Source organism: Danio rerio, chromosome 10 (genome assembly GCF_049306965.1).
Source record: "Danio rerio strain Tuebingen ecotype United States chromosome 10, GRCz12tu, whole genome shotgun sequence".
NCBI lineage: Eukaryota > Metazoa > Chordata > Actinopteri > Cypriniformes > Danionidae > Danio > Danio rerio.
The window spans coordinates 45,675,802-45,690,639 of record NC_133185.1 but is presented as its reverse complement, the minus strand read 5'-3'; the positions used below and the strand labels follow the sequence as shown (position 1 = coordinate 45,690,639).

The 14,838-nt window shown below is 38.5% G+C and overlaps 3 protein-coding genes across 3 annotated transcripts; all 3 read left to right on the top strand.

The window, feature by feature from the left end:
- Window positions 1–2,159: 2,159 nt before the first annotated feature.
- taar20o (trace amine associated receptor 20o) lies at window positions 2,160–3,559 on the top strand. The gene has a single exon (XM_021479218.3). The coding sequence runs from the start codon at window positions 2,184–2,186 to the stop codon at window positions 3,234–3,236; it is 1,053 nt and encodes a 350-aa protein (XP_021334893.1). The 5' UTR covers window positions 2,160–2,183; the 3' UTR covers window positions 3,237–3,559.
- A 4,650-nt stretch (window positions 3,560–8,209) lies between these two features.
- Window positions 8,210–10,624, top strand: LOC141376338 (trace amine-associated receptor 13c-like; the record flags this gene model as incomplete). The annotated part of the gene is made up of 1 exon (XM_073914572.1): window positions 8,210–10,624. A coding segment is annotated over one exon (1,050 nt), but the record flags the coding sequence as incomplete, so codon positions are not given.
- A 2,015-nt stretch (window positions 10,625–12,639) lies between these two features.
- On the top strand, window positions 12,640–14,526 carry taar20q (trace amine associated receptor 20q). The gene has a single exon (XM_009305627.5). It carries the CDS (start codon window positions 13,221–13,223, stop codon window positions 14,271–14,273), a length of 1,053 nt encoding a protein of 350 aa, XP_009303902.2. The 5' UTR covers window positions 12,640–13,220; the 3' UTR covers window positions 14,274–14,526.
- The last annotated feature ends 312 nt before the right edge of the window (window positions 14,527–14,838 follow it).

Here is a 14,838-nt window from a genome sequence, read left to right as displayed (position 1 = left end):
AAGGAAGGGGGTGTGAATAACAAAAGGCATTCACACTTAGGGAAAAGTCACACCCTTCACAGTGGTTCAAAAGATGCCTGAAGTTATATATTTATTGTTTTGATTATGTCTGTTTCTGAGAGAATGAGACCATTGTACCAGTCGCACTGAGACATTTCAAATGATATCAAACATGATAGTTAAAGTCAGTTTGGTTAATCTAGAACATTCAAACATTGAAATGACCATATGTGAGATGGGGTGGATGAAGCCGAGTTTCAGCAGACTCAGATGCAAATGCAGCAGGAACTGGTTTTTCCCGCATTCCCACCTGCTTAGTTGTGAAGTCACCAGTCTCTGTTTTCAGCTCATGTTTTGAATTGTCAAAGATATCAAAATATTTGCAATATTTCAACTCTTACAATCTAAAAGCTGCCTTTCAATGCACTCACTGAGGAATTTAAGGTGGCATACACAAGGAGAAGCCCTGCAGTACAGAGACTCCCAGGATCAGGGGCTTGCCTCAGGCAGAAGAAATTGGTTGGCACACTGGCAACAAGGAGAGCTGGCTTGGGATTTTTCCGTAAGATCTTAGTGGGCAAGACCAGAGGAAAGGAGAGACACCAGCTAATCCAGGAAGAAGTTCAGGCTGGCATGGAGGATGAGCGAGTAAGCAGGGCAGTGTGGCTGAGGCAGCGGGGACATGGAAAAAGTGGGAGGGTAGCCTACAACGTAAGATCAACTGGAAAAGCATAATGCAGGCAGACTTCCAGAACATCCGATTCCTCATCCAGGCTGTTTACGATACACTAACAAGTCCAGTCAACCTTCAACATGTGGGAGCAAGATTGAGACTCCAGCATGCCAGTTATTCCCTTGTATGGGAACATTACAAAACCTACTGAGCAGCTGTCCAAAGGCCCGGTCGGAAAGGCACTACTGTTGGTGGCATGAACAGGTACTGAAGGCAGTTGCAGAAAGCGTATGCAATGCCATCATTTCTGGTAGGTACCATCTTGTTCCGAAAAGGAGGACTGACATTGTGAAAGCTGGGGAGGAACCCTGCCAACTGCAAAGAACACGGTCGGGCTTCCATCACTCAGCCCCTGACAGGACAAGTCAACCTAGGGTAGCAATTAAAGTTTCCACAGCGCATAGATACAACATCACTCTGACCAGACATGATTATCATTTCTCAGGCAACAAGAAAGTTGATTTTGATTTAACCCAGTGCCATGAGAAGAGCGGCTGAAAGAGCCATATAAAAGGAAATGCCCAAAGTACCATAAACTAGTAGAGAAGTGCCAGGAAGGGGTCTGAAAGACCCACTGTGAGCCAATAGAGGTGGGCTGTAGAGGGTTTGCAGGACGTTCACTGTAAAGTCTTCAACCAACTAGGAGTAGCAGCTAAGAAGTGGGACATTAAGTCATTAATTGTCAGTAAGACATTAAGTGTTTGTGAAGCTGCAGAGAATGCCACAATATGGCTATGGATATAGAGGGCTAATATATAGAGAATATAAGATGGGTCTTTAGTTCCAAGAAAGCACTAGCAGAGCGCCTAATGTGTTCTCTTGGGTAGCATTGTATGACCAATAGGACACATTTGTGCGACCCAGGGCCCTGGTCGAATTATATAGTTAATAAAATACCCATACTATTGACATTGATCCCTGCCTCCTGAGTTCTTATTGAATATGCATGGAATAACAGAGCACATATTCCAACACAATACACAGCTATAAATGAGGACACTTTAAACACAACTGGAGTCTCAGTAAAGACATTTTTTGTGTGACTCATTCTGGTGTTGTGATCAAACTGTAGCTTCTGCTAGCCTGCAGATATAATATATATTTTAACAAACTATACCAAATTTGTCCTTTAAATAACAATTTTATTAATACACCATTCCAAAATGAAACCACATATGTAAAAATAGTAAACCATGACAAAAACAGCACACTTTTGAGCTGACCTGCACTTGTGACAGAATCAGAAAATTGTAACCTGTATTTTTTATATATATATATATATATATATATATATATATATATATATATATATATATATATATATATATATATATTGTTTTTCATACATTCTGATCAATCGAGATAGAGAGAGAAAATCATACTTTTGGTAAAAAATTACATCAGAGTGGGCGGTAGATGGGTTGGTCGGTCTGATCCAGACACTGTATAAATGAAAGAACAAAAAGGAGAGCAGAGCAAACTCCTAACAGGAGGAGACTCACTCATGGCCTATGAGACAGAGGATCAGGAGACTCAATACTGCTTTCCTGACATCAACTCATCATGTGTCAAGGAAAAACACTCCAGACATGGATACATCACCACATATTTGTTTGTGTCATTGCTGTCAGCATGGACTGTGTTTCTGAACCTGCTGGTGATCATCTCCATCTCTCACTTCAAGAAGCTCCACACTCCAACCAACATGATTATTCTCTCTTTGGCTGTAACTGATCTGCTTGTTGGACTAGTCATGCCCGTGGAGGCCATCAGACTGATTGAGACTTGTTGGTACTTTGGAGACACTTTCTGTGGACTCTATATATTTTTTGTGTCATTACTTCTTTCAGCATCTCTTGGTAATTTAGTTTTAATTGCTGTTGATCGTTATGTGGCTGTGTGTCACCCTTTACTGTATCCACAGAAAATAACCATCACGAAAACATTAATGAGTATCTGTCTGAGCTGGGCTGGTTTAACAGCTTATATCATTACCCTTGTAATTAACAATAGCTATTTTGACTCTTCACATAGAACAGATGTGTGTTATGGACAGTGTTTATACATGATAAGTTATAGTTGGATACTCACTGAACTGTTTATGTCTTTTATTTTTCCCTGTGTTCTGATCATCACTTTATATCTGAGGATTTTCTATGTTGTTCATCAGCAAGTGAAGGTTATAAACTCTTTGATGAAGGGTGGTAAATGTGTAACGGAGGGTTCAGTGAAGAGGAAATCTGAGAGTAAAGCTGCTCTGACTTTAGGAATCATTGTGTCAGTGTATCTGCTTTGCTGGATTCCATATTTTATCTATTCTTTAACTGTAAACTCTTCCACAACTATAAATGGTTTATTATTTGCCGTGTTTGCTAACTCAGGTCTGAATCCTCTGGTTTATGCTTTATTTTACCCCTGGTTTAAGAAGACAGCTAAACTCATCTTAACTCTGAAAATAGTTCATTCTGCATCTTCTCTGATCAATATTTTTACAGAACATTAATTACTGTAACTATGGCTGAGGAGATTTTTAATTCATTTAATTTTTAATTCCTCATTGAACACGTCCAGCTGTTTTGTGTTTATAGCACTCCACATGTATTTCTTACAGGATAAAATACGAAGAAAAGCCTCTGTTGAGTACTGACTCAGAATACTTGACCACTATGTAACATTATTGCTCTGACAACTCACCAGTTTCATATTAAGACTGTTTACACACTTCTTTTCTTTTAAAAATAAATAAATCTGCAGTGGTTATATGTGGCACCCTGTGACCTTTGATTACACTTGAAAGCAGAAAGCTCTGTCCTGTTTCAACATACTGTGATGGTGGAGGGTGGTAGATGGGGTGCTGTGATGAGAAACCTTGGTTCGCCATGAGGGTTTGTTGGATTAGTTTCAATAATCTGTGGTCTCATTCAGTCATATATATATATATATATATATATATATATATATATATATATATATATATATATATATATATATATATATATATATATATATATATATAATTAATATCAATCAGTTTTTACAGTATTCATACAGTATTTTCTAACCCAATTGTTCATTATATGACACATATTTGCACTTTACAACAATAGATTGTATGCTAAAATGATCATATTGTATGATAAAGTGAATCAAAAAACTAACAAATTAAATTACACAATTATGACACAAGATGTACATCAGATTACATCAGATGTAAGATAAAAATTGTTTCTAATTTTTATGTGTTGTTTGCAATAAGCAAGAAGGACTCCATCCAGGATTTTTTAAATAAGGCTTATAAGACTGCAGATCAAGATTAGGGCAACTTCTGAGTCAAAAACATCAGACTGGCATCAAACTGAAACAGGAATCATAACTGGGTGTTCAAGTTCAGTTATCCTCTTTGCCCTGGCAATGAACGTAGTGTTTAAGTCAGCTGAGGTAGAAAGTAGAAGCCCTCTTACCAGGGGCCTCATGTATCAACGCTGCGTCCGCACAAAAACTTGCATACGTCAGATTTTACACTCATGTTTGGATTTACTACGATGAAATTAATGTAAGAAGTCGCGTTGGTCCAAGCTAACTTCATGTCTGGCGTACGTGCATTTCTTGTGTTTATTTCCATTGGCGACTCCTGGTGGCAATTATATTAAATTGCACATTACAAAGTATCTTTGAGCAGCGCAACAGCAGCTGTATGAGACGGTATCATCCGCATGTCTAGCAGGTATATAAGGGTTTCCATACCATACAGTTGGCCAGCAAAATATTAAAGCGCAATTAAATACGCCAGACATCAAGTTATCTGACTATTAGGAGGCAATGTGTATTTTTTAAAATGGAAGTTATTCGGAAGTGAAAGAGTTGCAATGTGGTGTGCCTCAAGGAAGTTGTTTTGGACCATTGTTATTTTTACCAATGATCTTCCTTTGGTTTTAAATCATGCAAGGGCAGTTATGTATGCTGATGATACAACATATTTACCAGTGGCATCGATATAAAACTTATCTGCTTATTTAGACGAGGAGTTACAATTAGTGGTAAAGTGGGTACAAAATAATAAGATGGTTTTAAATTTCACAAAAACCAAAAGTATCGTGTTTGGATCAAACTTTTAATTGAAATGTGAACCACAGTTAAATTTGTCTGTTATGAGTGTGCCTATTGAACAGGTAAAATTAGACCTCTTGGAGTTCTTCTTGATAGTAGGTTAAAGTGGTCAAAACAGATCAATAAAATGGTAATAGTTATGGGAAGAGGTTTATCAAATATTAAGAGATGTGTAGAATTTTTACCACAGTACTGTATCTCTCAAATTGTTAGGGCAATTGTTCTTTCATATCTTATTGTCCAGTGGTATCGTTGAGTGCATCAAGTAAAGACTTAGATAAATTACAGTTAGTCCAGAATAAAGCTGCACGACTAATTTTACACTGCAATAGAAGAGTTAATATTATGACAATGCATAAAACTTTAGGTTGGTTATTGGTAAAGGATAGGGTAATTGTTTCACTGCTGTGTCTCATAAGAAGTATTTCTGTGTCAAGAGTTCCACATGTATTGTGCTGTCAACTTTGAAATAGTAATGCTACTCGTTTTAACGCCAGGCATGCATTAAAAGGACATTTTGTTTGCTTCCTATTTCAAAAACTAATGCAAAGCATTGGACTGTAGTGTATAGAGGAATGAAAACATGGAGTAAATTGCCATCAGACATTACATACTTTATAACAAGTAAATTGAGGTTTATTTATTTATTTATTTGTTTATTTGGCAGGGACAGTGTACATTATATACCATTTCTGCCAATGCACCAGAATTAGCCCGAAGGCTATTTTTCATCTGTTGTCCCTGAACACCCTAGAAAAAACAATACAAAAATTATACAATCAATCAAACATAGTTAAAAAGTACTAAAATAGACATGGTCATATAGATGTTAAAAGAGAATATTTACAAATTAATCTATAACACCAACATTTTGTGATATAGATAAAAATAGTTGTCACATTTAAACAGCAGATCATTGAGATGGTGGGCACAATTGGAAACATGCTAGTTTCAGTTTAATCTGAATGATGACACGTCTTATTCTCTATAAACCAGGTTTTTAAATGTTTTTTGAATATATTAAATGAGGTTATATCTCTGATGCTGCCAGGGACAGAATTCCACTCCTGTGCAGCTGTAACTGAAAAGGCACCCTGACCAAAGGTACTTTTCCGGAGTGGGACAATACAGTCTCCTCGGGCTGCCCCTCGTGTTGCTCTGTGTGTGGTGTTCCTGATGTTTACAAACTGACTGAGAGGTAAAGATGACAGACCATGAATGATTTTATACAACAGGCAAATGTTTGAGTACTTAATGACATTTTCCCAGCTTAATAATTTTTGTTTTTTGTAAAATGGTACAATCATGGTGTCTTAGAGGCTTTTTATCCAGTATTTTAATTGACTGTTTGTAAAGTGACTCTATGGGTTTTAGTGTTGTTTTGTTTGCCTGTGACCAGATGTTTAAAAAATTGTTTAAGAAATATTTAATGGCACAATATTAAGTGGATTGTTGATCTGGATGTTATGTATGAATTTAGTATTTTAATGTTTTTATTGGTCTTGTTGTTATGTATCAATGTAATTTTGTGTAATGTTCGATGAACCCCAGGAAGAATAGCCACTACCTTGGCTAAAAAAAAAATAATAAAAAATTTGCAGTGATCGCCGGTTTTCCTAACGTAATCTGAGCGATCAACTGTACGCACATTGTTATAAAGGCCCCATCTAAAGTCAAATTTGCATACGTGAATCAGAAACATTTCCATTCAATAAATGTGCAAATAATATGTGATGCTCAAATGCGCTTAGCAAATATTGTACCAAGGTGGCCTTGGTCAACCAATGAATAATTCATCCTCACAAAAAAACAGTTATGTGCGCACATCTAGAAAATCTCGAGGGCAAGTGCTCGATCCAAAAAAAAAAAAAAACATTTGTAGAAAAAGTAAAAAATAAATACTAAAATCGCCACACTGCCACTTCAGCTCTTAAAAGTCTTTAATATCCCTCACACAAAGTTTTGACCGATATGGTTTTCAACACCTGATTAAGACCATGTCGGTCGAAACGCTGTGTGAGTGATACCTGATGAAGAACATGTCGGTCAAAACATTGTGTGAGTGACACCTGATGAAGAACATGTCGGTCGAAACGCTGAGTGAGTGACACCTGATGAAGAACATGTCGGTCAAAACATTGTGTGAGTGACACCTGATGAAGAACATGTCGGTCGAAACGCTGAGTGAGTGACACCTAATGAAGAACATGTCGGTCGAAACGCTGTGTGAGTGACACCTGATGAAGAACATGTCGGTCGAAACGCTGAGTGAGTGACACCTAATGAAGACCATGTCGGTCGAAACGCTGTGTGAGTGACACCTGATGAAGAACATGTCGGTCAAAACATTGTGTGAGTGACACCTGATGAAGAACATGTCGGTCGAAACGCTGAGTGAGTGACACCTAATGAAGACCATGTCGGTCGAAACGCTGTGTGAGTGACACCTGATGAAGAACATGTCGGTCGAAACGCTGAGTGAGTGACACCTGATGAAGACCATGTCGGTCAAAACATTGTGTGAGTGACACCTGATGAAGAACATGTCGGTCAAAACATTGTGTGAGTGACACCTGATGAAGAACATGTCGGTCGAAACGCTGTGTGAGTGACACCTGATGAAGAACATGTCGGTCGAAACGCTGTGTGAGTGACACCTGATGAAGAACATGTCGGTCGAAACGCTGTGTGAGTGACACCTGATGAAGAACATGTCGGTCGAAACGCTGTGTGAGTGACACCTGATGAAGACCATATCGGTCGAAACGCTGTGTGAGTGACACCTGATGAAGAACATGTCGGTCGAAACGTGTGAGTGATATAAAAGACTTTTGAGAGCTGATGTGGCAGTGTGGCGATTTTTTTTTTGGATCTTTGGCTACTAATTCATTCTCACAAACAGCATGGTTGGGATGAGGCTCCAAGGTGGCAGGCACTCGGTCAGTTGTAGAGTAGGGCGATTGGGCAGCTAACAAAGTGTTCCTCTAACACAGGGGTGGCCAACCCTGTTCGTGGAGAGCCACCTTCCTGTAGATTTCAGTTGCTATCCATATCAAACACACCTGAACCAATTAACTAGGACCTGAACACTACAGGATAATTACAGGCAGGTGTGTTTGATATGGGTTGCAACTGAAATCTACAGGAAGGTGGCTCTCCAGGAACAGGGTTGGCCACCCCTGCTCTAATACATCTGTTTCAACAGAATCAGAAAATTCTAACCTGGACAAAATACAAAATATGTATATGTTGTTTTTCAAACCTTATGCTCAAAAAAAGAGAGAAAGAGAAAAATCATCCTTTTGTTAAATGATTACATCAGAGTGGGCGGTACATAGGCTAGTCAGTCTGATCCAGACACTATAAATAAAAGAACAGAAAGGAGAGCAGAACAAACTCCTAACAGGAGGAGACTCACTCATGGCCTACGAGACAGAGGATCAGGAGACTCAATACTGCTTTCCTGACATCAACTCATCATGTGTCAAAGGAAAAAACTCAAGTCATGGATATATCGTCATATATTTGTTTGTGTCACTGTTGTCAGCATGGACTGTGTTTCTGAACCTGCTGGTGATCATCTCCATCTCTCACTTCAAGAAGCTTCACACTCCAACCAACATGATTATTCTCTCTCTGGCTGTAAATGATCTGCTAATTGGACTCTTCATGCCTGTAGAGGCCATCAGACTGACTGAGACGTGTTGGTATTTTGGAGACACTTTCTGTGGACTTCATTTATTATTTGTGTCATTACTTCTTGCAGCATCTCTGAGTAATTTGGTTTTAATTGCTGTTGATCGTTATGTGGCTGTGTGTCACCCTTTACTGTACCCACAGAAAATAACCATGACTAAAACACTAATGAGTATCTGTCTGAACTGGGTTTGTTTGTCAGCTTATATCATTGCCCTTCTAACCAATTATGGATATTTTGACACTTCACTCAAAACAGATGTGTGTTATGGGGAGTGTTTGTTCATGTCAAGTTTCAGTTTGGTAATGACTGATCTGTTCATGTCTTTTATTTTTCCTTGTTTTCTGATAATCACTTTGTATTTGAGGATTTTCTATGTCGTTCATCAGCAAGTGAAGGTTATAAACTCTCTGATGAAGGTTGGTAAATGTGTAATGGAGGGTTCAGTGAAGAGGAAATCTGAGAGTAAAGCTGCTCTGACTTTAGGAATTATTGTGTCAGTTTATCTGCTTTGCTGGATTCCATATTTTATTTGTTCTCTAACTGTAAACTCTTCTGCAACTATAAATAGTTTATTATTTGCTGTGTATGCTAACTCAGGTCTGAATCCTCTGGTTTATGCTTTATTTTACCCCTGGTTTAAGAAGACAGCTAAACTCATCTTAACCCTGAAAATATTTCATTCTGCATCTTCTCTGATCAATATTTTTACAGAACATTAATTACTGTAACTATGGCTGAGGAGATGCCTCCTGTCAGTGTCATTTTTAATTCCTCATTGAACACGTCCAGCTGTTTTGTGTTTATAGCACTCCACATGTATTTCTTACAGGACAAAATACAAAGGAAAGCCTCTGTTGAGTACCGTAACATTATTGCTCTGAAAAACTCACCAGTTTCAAATTAAGACTGTTTACACACTGCTTTTCATTTTAAAACAAATAAATCTGCAGTGGTTATATGTGGCACCCTGTGACCTTTGATTACACTTGAAAGCAGAAAGCTCTGTCCTGTTTCAACATACTGTGATGGTGGAGGGTGGTAGATGGGGTGCTGTGATGAGAAACCGTGGTTCGCTATGAGGGTTTGTTGGATTAGTTTCAATAATATGTAGTCTCATTAAGTCATTACTATATGTATATATATTTTTTTTTATTCATACAGTATTTTCTAACCCAACTGTTCATTGTACGCCACATATTTGCACTTAGACCAATAATTTGTATGTTAAAATTATCATATTGTATGATAACGTGAATACAAACAAACAAATTAAATTACACAATTAACCATTCCCCTTGATCATTATTTCATGTAATGCACCTCACAAAACACTTCCTTAAATTCAATTCATCTTTATTTCTATAGCGCTTTTACAATGTAGATTGTTTCAAAGCAGCTTAACAAAGAAGTTCTACTAAATTGAAACTGTGTCAGTCCAGTTAAAGGCACGACACAATAAGGAAGGAGTTCTTCAGGTTGTCACATGTATTGTATTCAATTGTTGACAATGTGAAAAGTCATGTAGAAGCTCACAGAACAATGATAAAATGTACATACAAAGCTAAATCAAGGGAAAGCCACATCTACTAAGAGTGTCAAAGTTTATTTTGTTTTCACTTTAACGAAAAAAAATCTTGTTTATTCACAGTCACACACATGAACAATCCACATAATAAAACTAACAAAACCAACAGATATAATAATGTATTACTATACTACAGGGGTCTCAAACTCTCCACGATAGTTTGTGGCCCCTGCCTTAATTTGAAAGTTTAATATCACTGCGGCCCGCGAGTTTGATATGTATGGCACTTTAAAGTGTTGTGTGTGGAGCTGAACAAACCCACCCATCACGCTGGGGTATATGGCTCTTGGAGGCAGGACATCGGCTGGGCTTGATGCAGGCAGAGAAACATTTGTGAAAGTTACAGCAGCTTTAACATGGAGTGTTTTCTCTTGTGTCTGGCTGGCTGGCTATTGGTCACACGCGGACATTTGTCCCAGAGTGCTTCATTCACAAAAATTCAAAAAAAGTTTTTTACCTGACTCTCTGTGTGTGTGTGTGTGTGTGTGTGTGTGTGTGTGTGTGTGAGAGAGAGAGAGAGAGAGAGAGAGAGAATGTGCATGCGAAGGTTACGTGGACTGTGTGTTCATGCACACATGACAGTAGTCACCATGCGCAAGCTAGCTACCTAAATAATATCGATATTTTTAAAAATTGCAAACAGGCAATCAAGCTTATATTCATGTCCCTGGATCAGGATAGTGGAGACAGAAGCAACATGAGTCAAGTCTGTCAAGTCATGACAGAGGCACTACTGTGGGCTCTTCTTGAAGGTTAGACAGAGTGAGTCATTTAATTACTATTTTTCGCTTGGAAGTGATCTGAAATGGCACTTAGAGAGTTAATGTGCGGTCTCTCTCTCTCTCTCTCTCTCTCTCTCTCTCTCTCTCTCTCACTCTCTCTCACTCTCTCTCACTCTCTCTCTCTCTCTCTCTCTCTCTCTCTGACAAATGTACAGCTCCCTGCATAGACTTCTCTTTGCATGTTCTCTTTGATCATTGACTTGACATGTTCACTGACAGCTAAACAGACGTTATGATCTTCACGTGATTGAATTTTAGCAGTGTCACATTTCTGCAGTGCAACTTCGACTTCCTAATTAACAAACTTCAGCTAGTTCAGAATGCAGCTGCTAGAGTGCTTTCTAGAACACAGAAGTATGATCATATTACTCCAGTTCTTTCATCATTGCATTGGCTCCCTATTAACTGTCGTCTTCTTCTTCTTTGGGCTTAGTCCCGTATGGTTGCGGGGTCGGCTCTTTGGAACAAGTCCACCGTTCAGAATTACCGGTATTTTGGAATGGATGGGTGAATACTCTTTTCCGGAAAAACTCTGTAACGTCCTCGCCTGTGTGAACAGCGCTTTTTTGAATTTACTGGTCAAGTCGTTCTGGACATTTTGCTAATATTTACCGGTATCACTGTGTGAAAGGGGCTATTGATACCTGAAGTGTGTTGCTTGTGTACAGTCTACTCCTTTGCCTTGTTTTGGTGGCTGTTACTGCAGAAAACCCCGCTTCACACAGATAGGATGTTGGAAATGGCAACAGGGTTTTCAGCGCTGTGTTAGGAATCTCTAGGTATTTTGCCATGACTTTAATCCAGAACACCGGCAGAGTTGTAGTCTCGAACACTGTTTTAAGGCCGCCGTCATTTGCGATCTCCAGCAGTTGGTCTTCTTCTTTCACGGACATGCTGGATTCAGCTGGTTTGTTGACAAATGGGTCACGTATCCATTCCTTGGCCGTTTGTGGGTCCTTTGAGGTTGGGAAGTAGGGCTCAAACTCCTTTAACAGCGAAGACTGGTGATGGTGCACCAACTTGGTGAGTGAAGGCGCAGGCTCAGTCTCACACAAAATCCCCGCTAATCTTTGAAACATGTCCAATATGCCTCTGTTCACACGCCGTCCCCACAAATCCAGTTGGCTTTAAATGCAGCTACTTTATCTGCCAACTTTAATTCTTGTGCGGCCCGGTACTGATTGATCCACGTACCGGTACCGGTCCGCGGCATGGGGGTTGGGGACCACTGTTTTAAACCATTCCTGAGCGCTGTGTTTTGCGTTTCAAGTGCAGAGATGCATTCTGTGTGAATGTCTTCCGAATTCGCGGATGTGGTGAACATTTTGCAGTAAAAACTGGTCGCACAAAACTATTTTTTGCACTCGCACAAATGCTCCCAAATATATTTTGTGGTCGCATAGGTAAAATTTTAGGCCTATATGCGACCAAAATGGTCGCAAATTCGAGCCCTGCTATTGTATATGTAACAGGGCATTAAATTATCTACTGTTTACTTATAACGGTTTTATTTTAAGTTTGTAAATTATAAAGTCAAGTGTGTCTCAGCGCTAGACACCTATCATGGAGCTTTTTTTTATAAAAAAAAAAACTGAGGCAGACTTGAACTGAAAGCGAGGGGTTTCATAACTCTTTAAATAAACTTGACTGCACATGAATATATTAACACCCGTACACTTATAAACACATTCATATGTATCTGCTTGTCTGTCAAACTACTATTTTTCACTATATGGAGCCATCTTGTGTAGGATTGTCACGATAACTTCCATTTTTGAGTACGTTCCTAGACAGCACTGATTTGCCATTGTGTTCATGTGCTCAACAGAAATGACTGTGATTGGCCATGAAGGTCATCAGTTCACTAAACTCACTGCTGTTTACTGAGTGCAACCACAGATACAGGGACACTGGAGCGTTTTAAAGTCACATCCATCAGCTGATTTGTCTATCAGCTGACATACAGTAAGAGCAATCCGCTGATGAATCGCAGCTTTAAAACGCTCCAGTGGTTTATCCTGCAGATAGAATAAATATTTTAACAAACTGAATATCAAACTTGGCCTTTGTGTAATATTTTCATCAAAGTCAAAATAGAAACCAATAACAAAACAGTGACACAGAAACAACAAAGCACACTTTTGAGCTGACCTGCACTTTTAAACAGAATAAGACAATTCTAACCTGGACAGAAAAAAAGATCATATTCTAAACCTCATGTTCAAGAAAGAGAGAAAACAAATCATACTGTTAATAAATTACATCAGAGTGGGCGGTAAATGGGTTGGTCGGTCTGATCCAGACACTGTATAAATGAAAAGACAGAGAGGAGAGCAGAACAAACTCCTAACAGGAGGAGACTCACTCATGGCCTACGAGACAGAGGATCAGGAGACTCAATACTGCTTTCCTGACATCAACTCATCATGTGTCAAGGGGAGACGCTCAAGTCTTGGATATAACATCATATATGTGTTTGTGTCATTGCTGTCAGCATGGACTGTGTTTCTGAACCTGCTGGTGATCATCTCCATCTCTCACTTCAAGAAGCTTCACACTCCAACCAACATGATTATTCTCTCTCTGGCTGTAAATGATCTGCTAATTGGATTGTTCATGCCTGTAGAGGCCATCAGACTGATTGAGACTTGTTGGTATTTTGGAGACACTTTCTGTGGACTTCATTTATTTTTTGTGTCATTACTTCTTGCAGCATCTCTGAGTAATTTGGTTTTAATTGCTGTTGATCGTTATGTGGCTGTGTGTCACCCTTTACTGTACCCACAGAAAATAACCATCACTAAAACATTATTGAGTATCTGTCTGAGCTGGGTTTGTTTATCAGCTTATATCATTACCCTTTCAACCAATAATGGATATTTTGACACTTCACTCAAAACAGATGTGTGTTATGGACAGTGTTTAGTCATGATGAGTTTTAGTTGGATAGTCACTGATCTGTTCATGTCTTTTATTTTTCCTTGCACTCTTATCATCACTTTATATTTGAGGATTTTCTATGTCGTTCATCAGCAAGTGAAGGTTATAAACTCTCTGATGAAGGGTGGTAAATGTGTAACGGAGGGTTTAGTGAAGAGGAAATCTGAGAGTAAAGCTGCTCTGACTTTAGGAATCATTGTGTCTGTTTATCTGCTTTGCTATATTCCATATTTTATCTGTTCTTTAACTGTAAACTCTTCCACAACTATAAATGGTTTATTATTTGCTGTGTGTGCTAACTCAGGTCTGAATCCTCTGATTTATGCTTTATTTTACACCTGGTTTAAGAAGACAGCTAAACTTATCTTAACCCTGAAAATAGTTCATTCTGCATCTTCTCTGATTAATATTTTTACAGAACATTAAATATTGTAACTATGGCTGAGGAGATGCCTCCTGTAAGTGTCATTTTTAATTCCTCATTAAATACGTCCAGCTGTTTTGTGTTTATAGCACTCCACATGTATTTCTTACAGGATAAAATATGAAGGAAAGCCTCTGTTGAGTACTGACTCACAATACTTGACCACTATGTAACATTATTGCTCTGAAAAACTCACCAGTTTCACATTAAGACTGTTTACACACTTCTTTTCTTTTTAAAACAAATAAATTTGCAGTGGTTATATGTGGCACCCTGTGACCTTTGATTACACTTGAAAGCAGAAAGCTCTGTCCTGTTTCAACATACTGTGATGGTGGAGGGTGGTAGATGGGGTGCTGTGATGACAAACCCTGGTTCGCTATGAGGGTTTGTTGGATTAGTTTCATAATCTGGGGTCATGACTATATATATATATATATATATATATATATATATATATATATATATATATATATATATATATATATATATATATATGGTCAATTCCATGAAAATGTCAACCTTATCATGAAAAAATAAACTTTTGACCAAAATAACAAAACCTAT

Excerpts from the sequence above, each read along its gene's own strand:
- taar20q (XM_009305627.5), top strand. The coding sequence starts at position 13,221 with ATGAAAAGACAGAGAGGAGAGCAGAACAAACTCCTAACAGGAGGAGAC.
- taar20o (XM_021479218.3), top strand. The coding sequence starts at position 2,184 with ATGAAAGAACAAAAAGGAGAGCAGAGCAAACTCCTAACAGGAGGAGAC.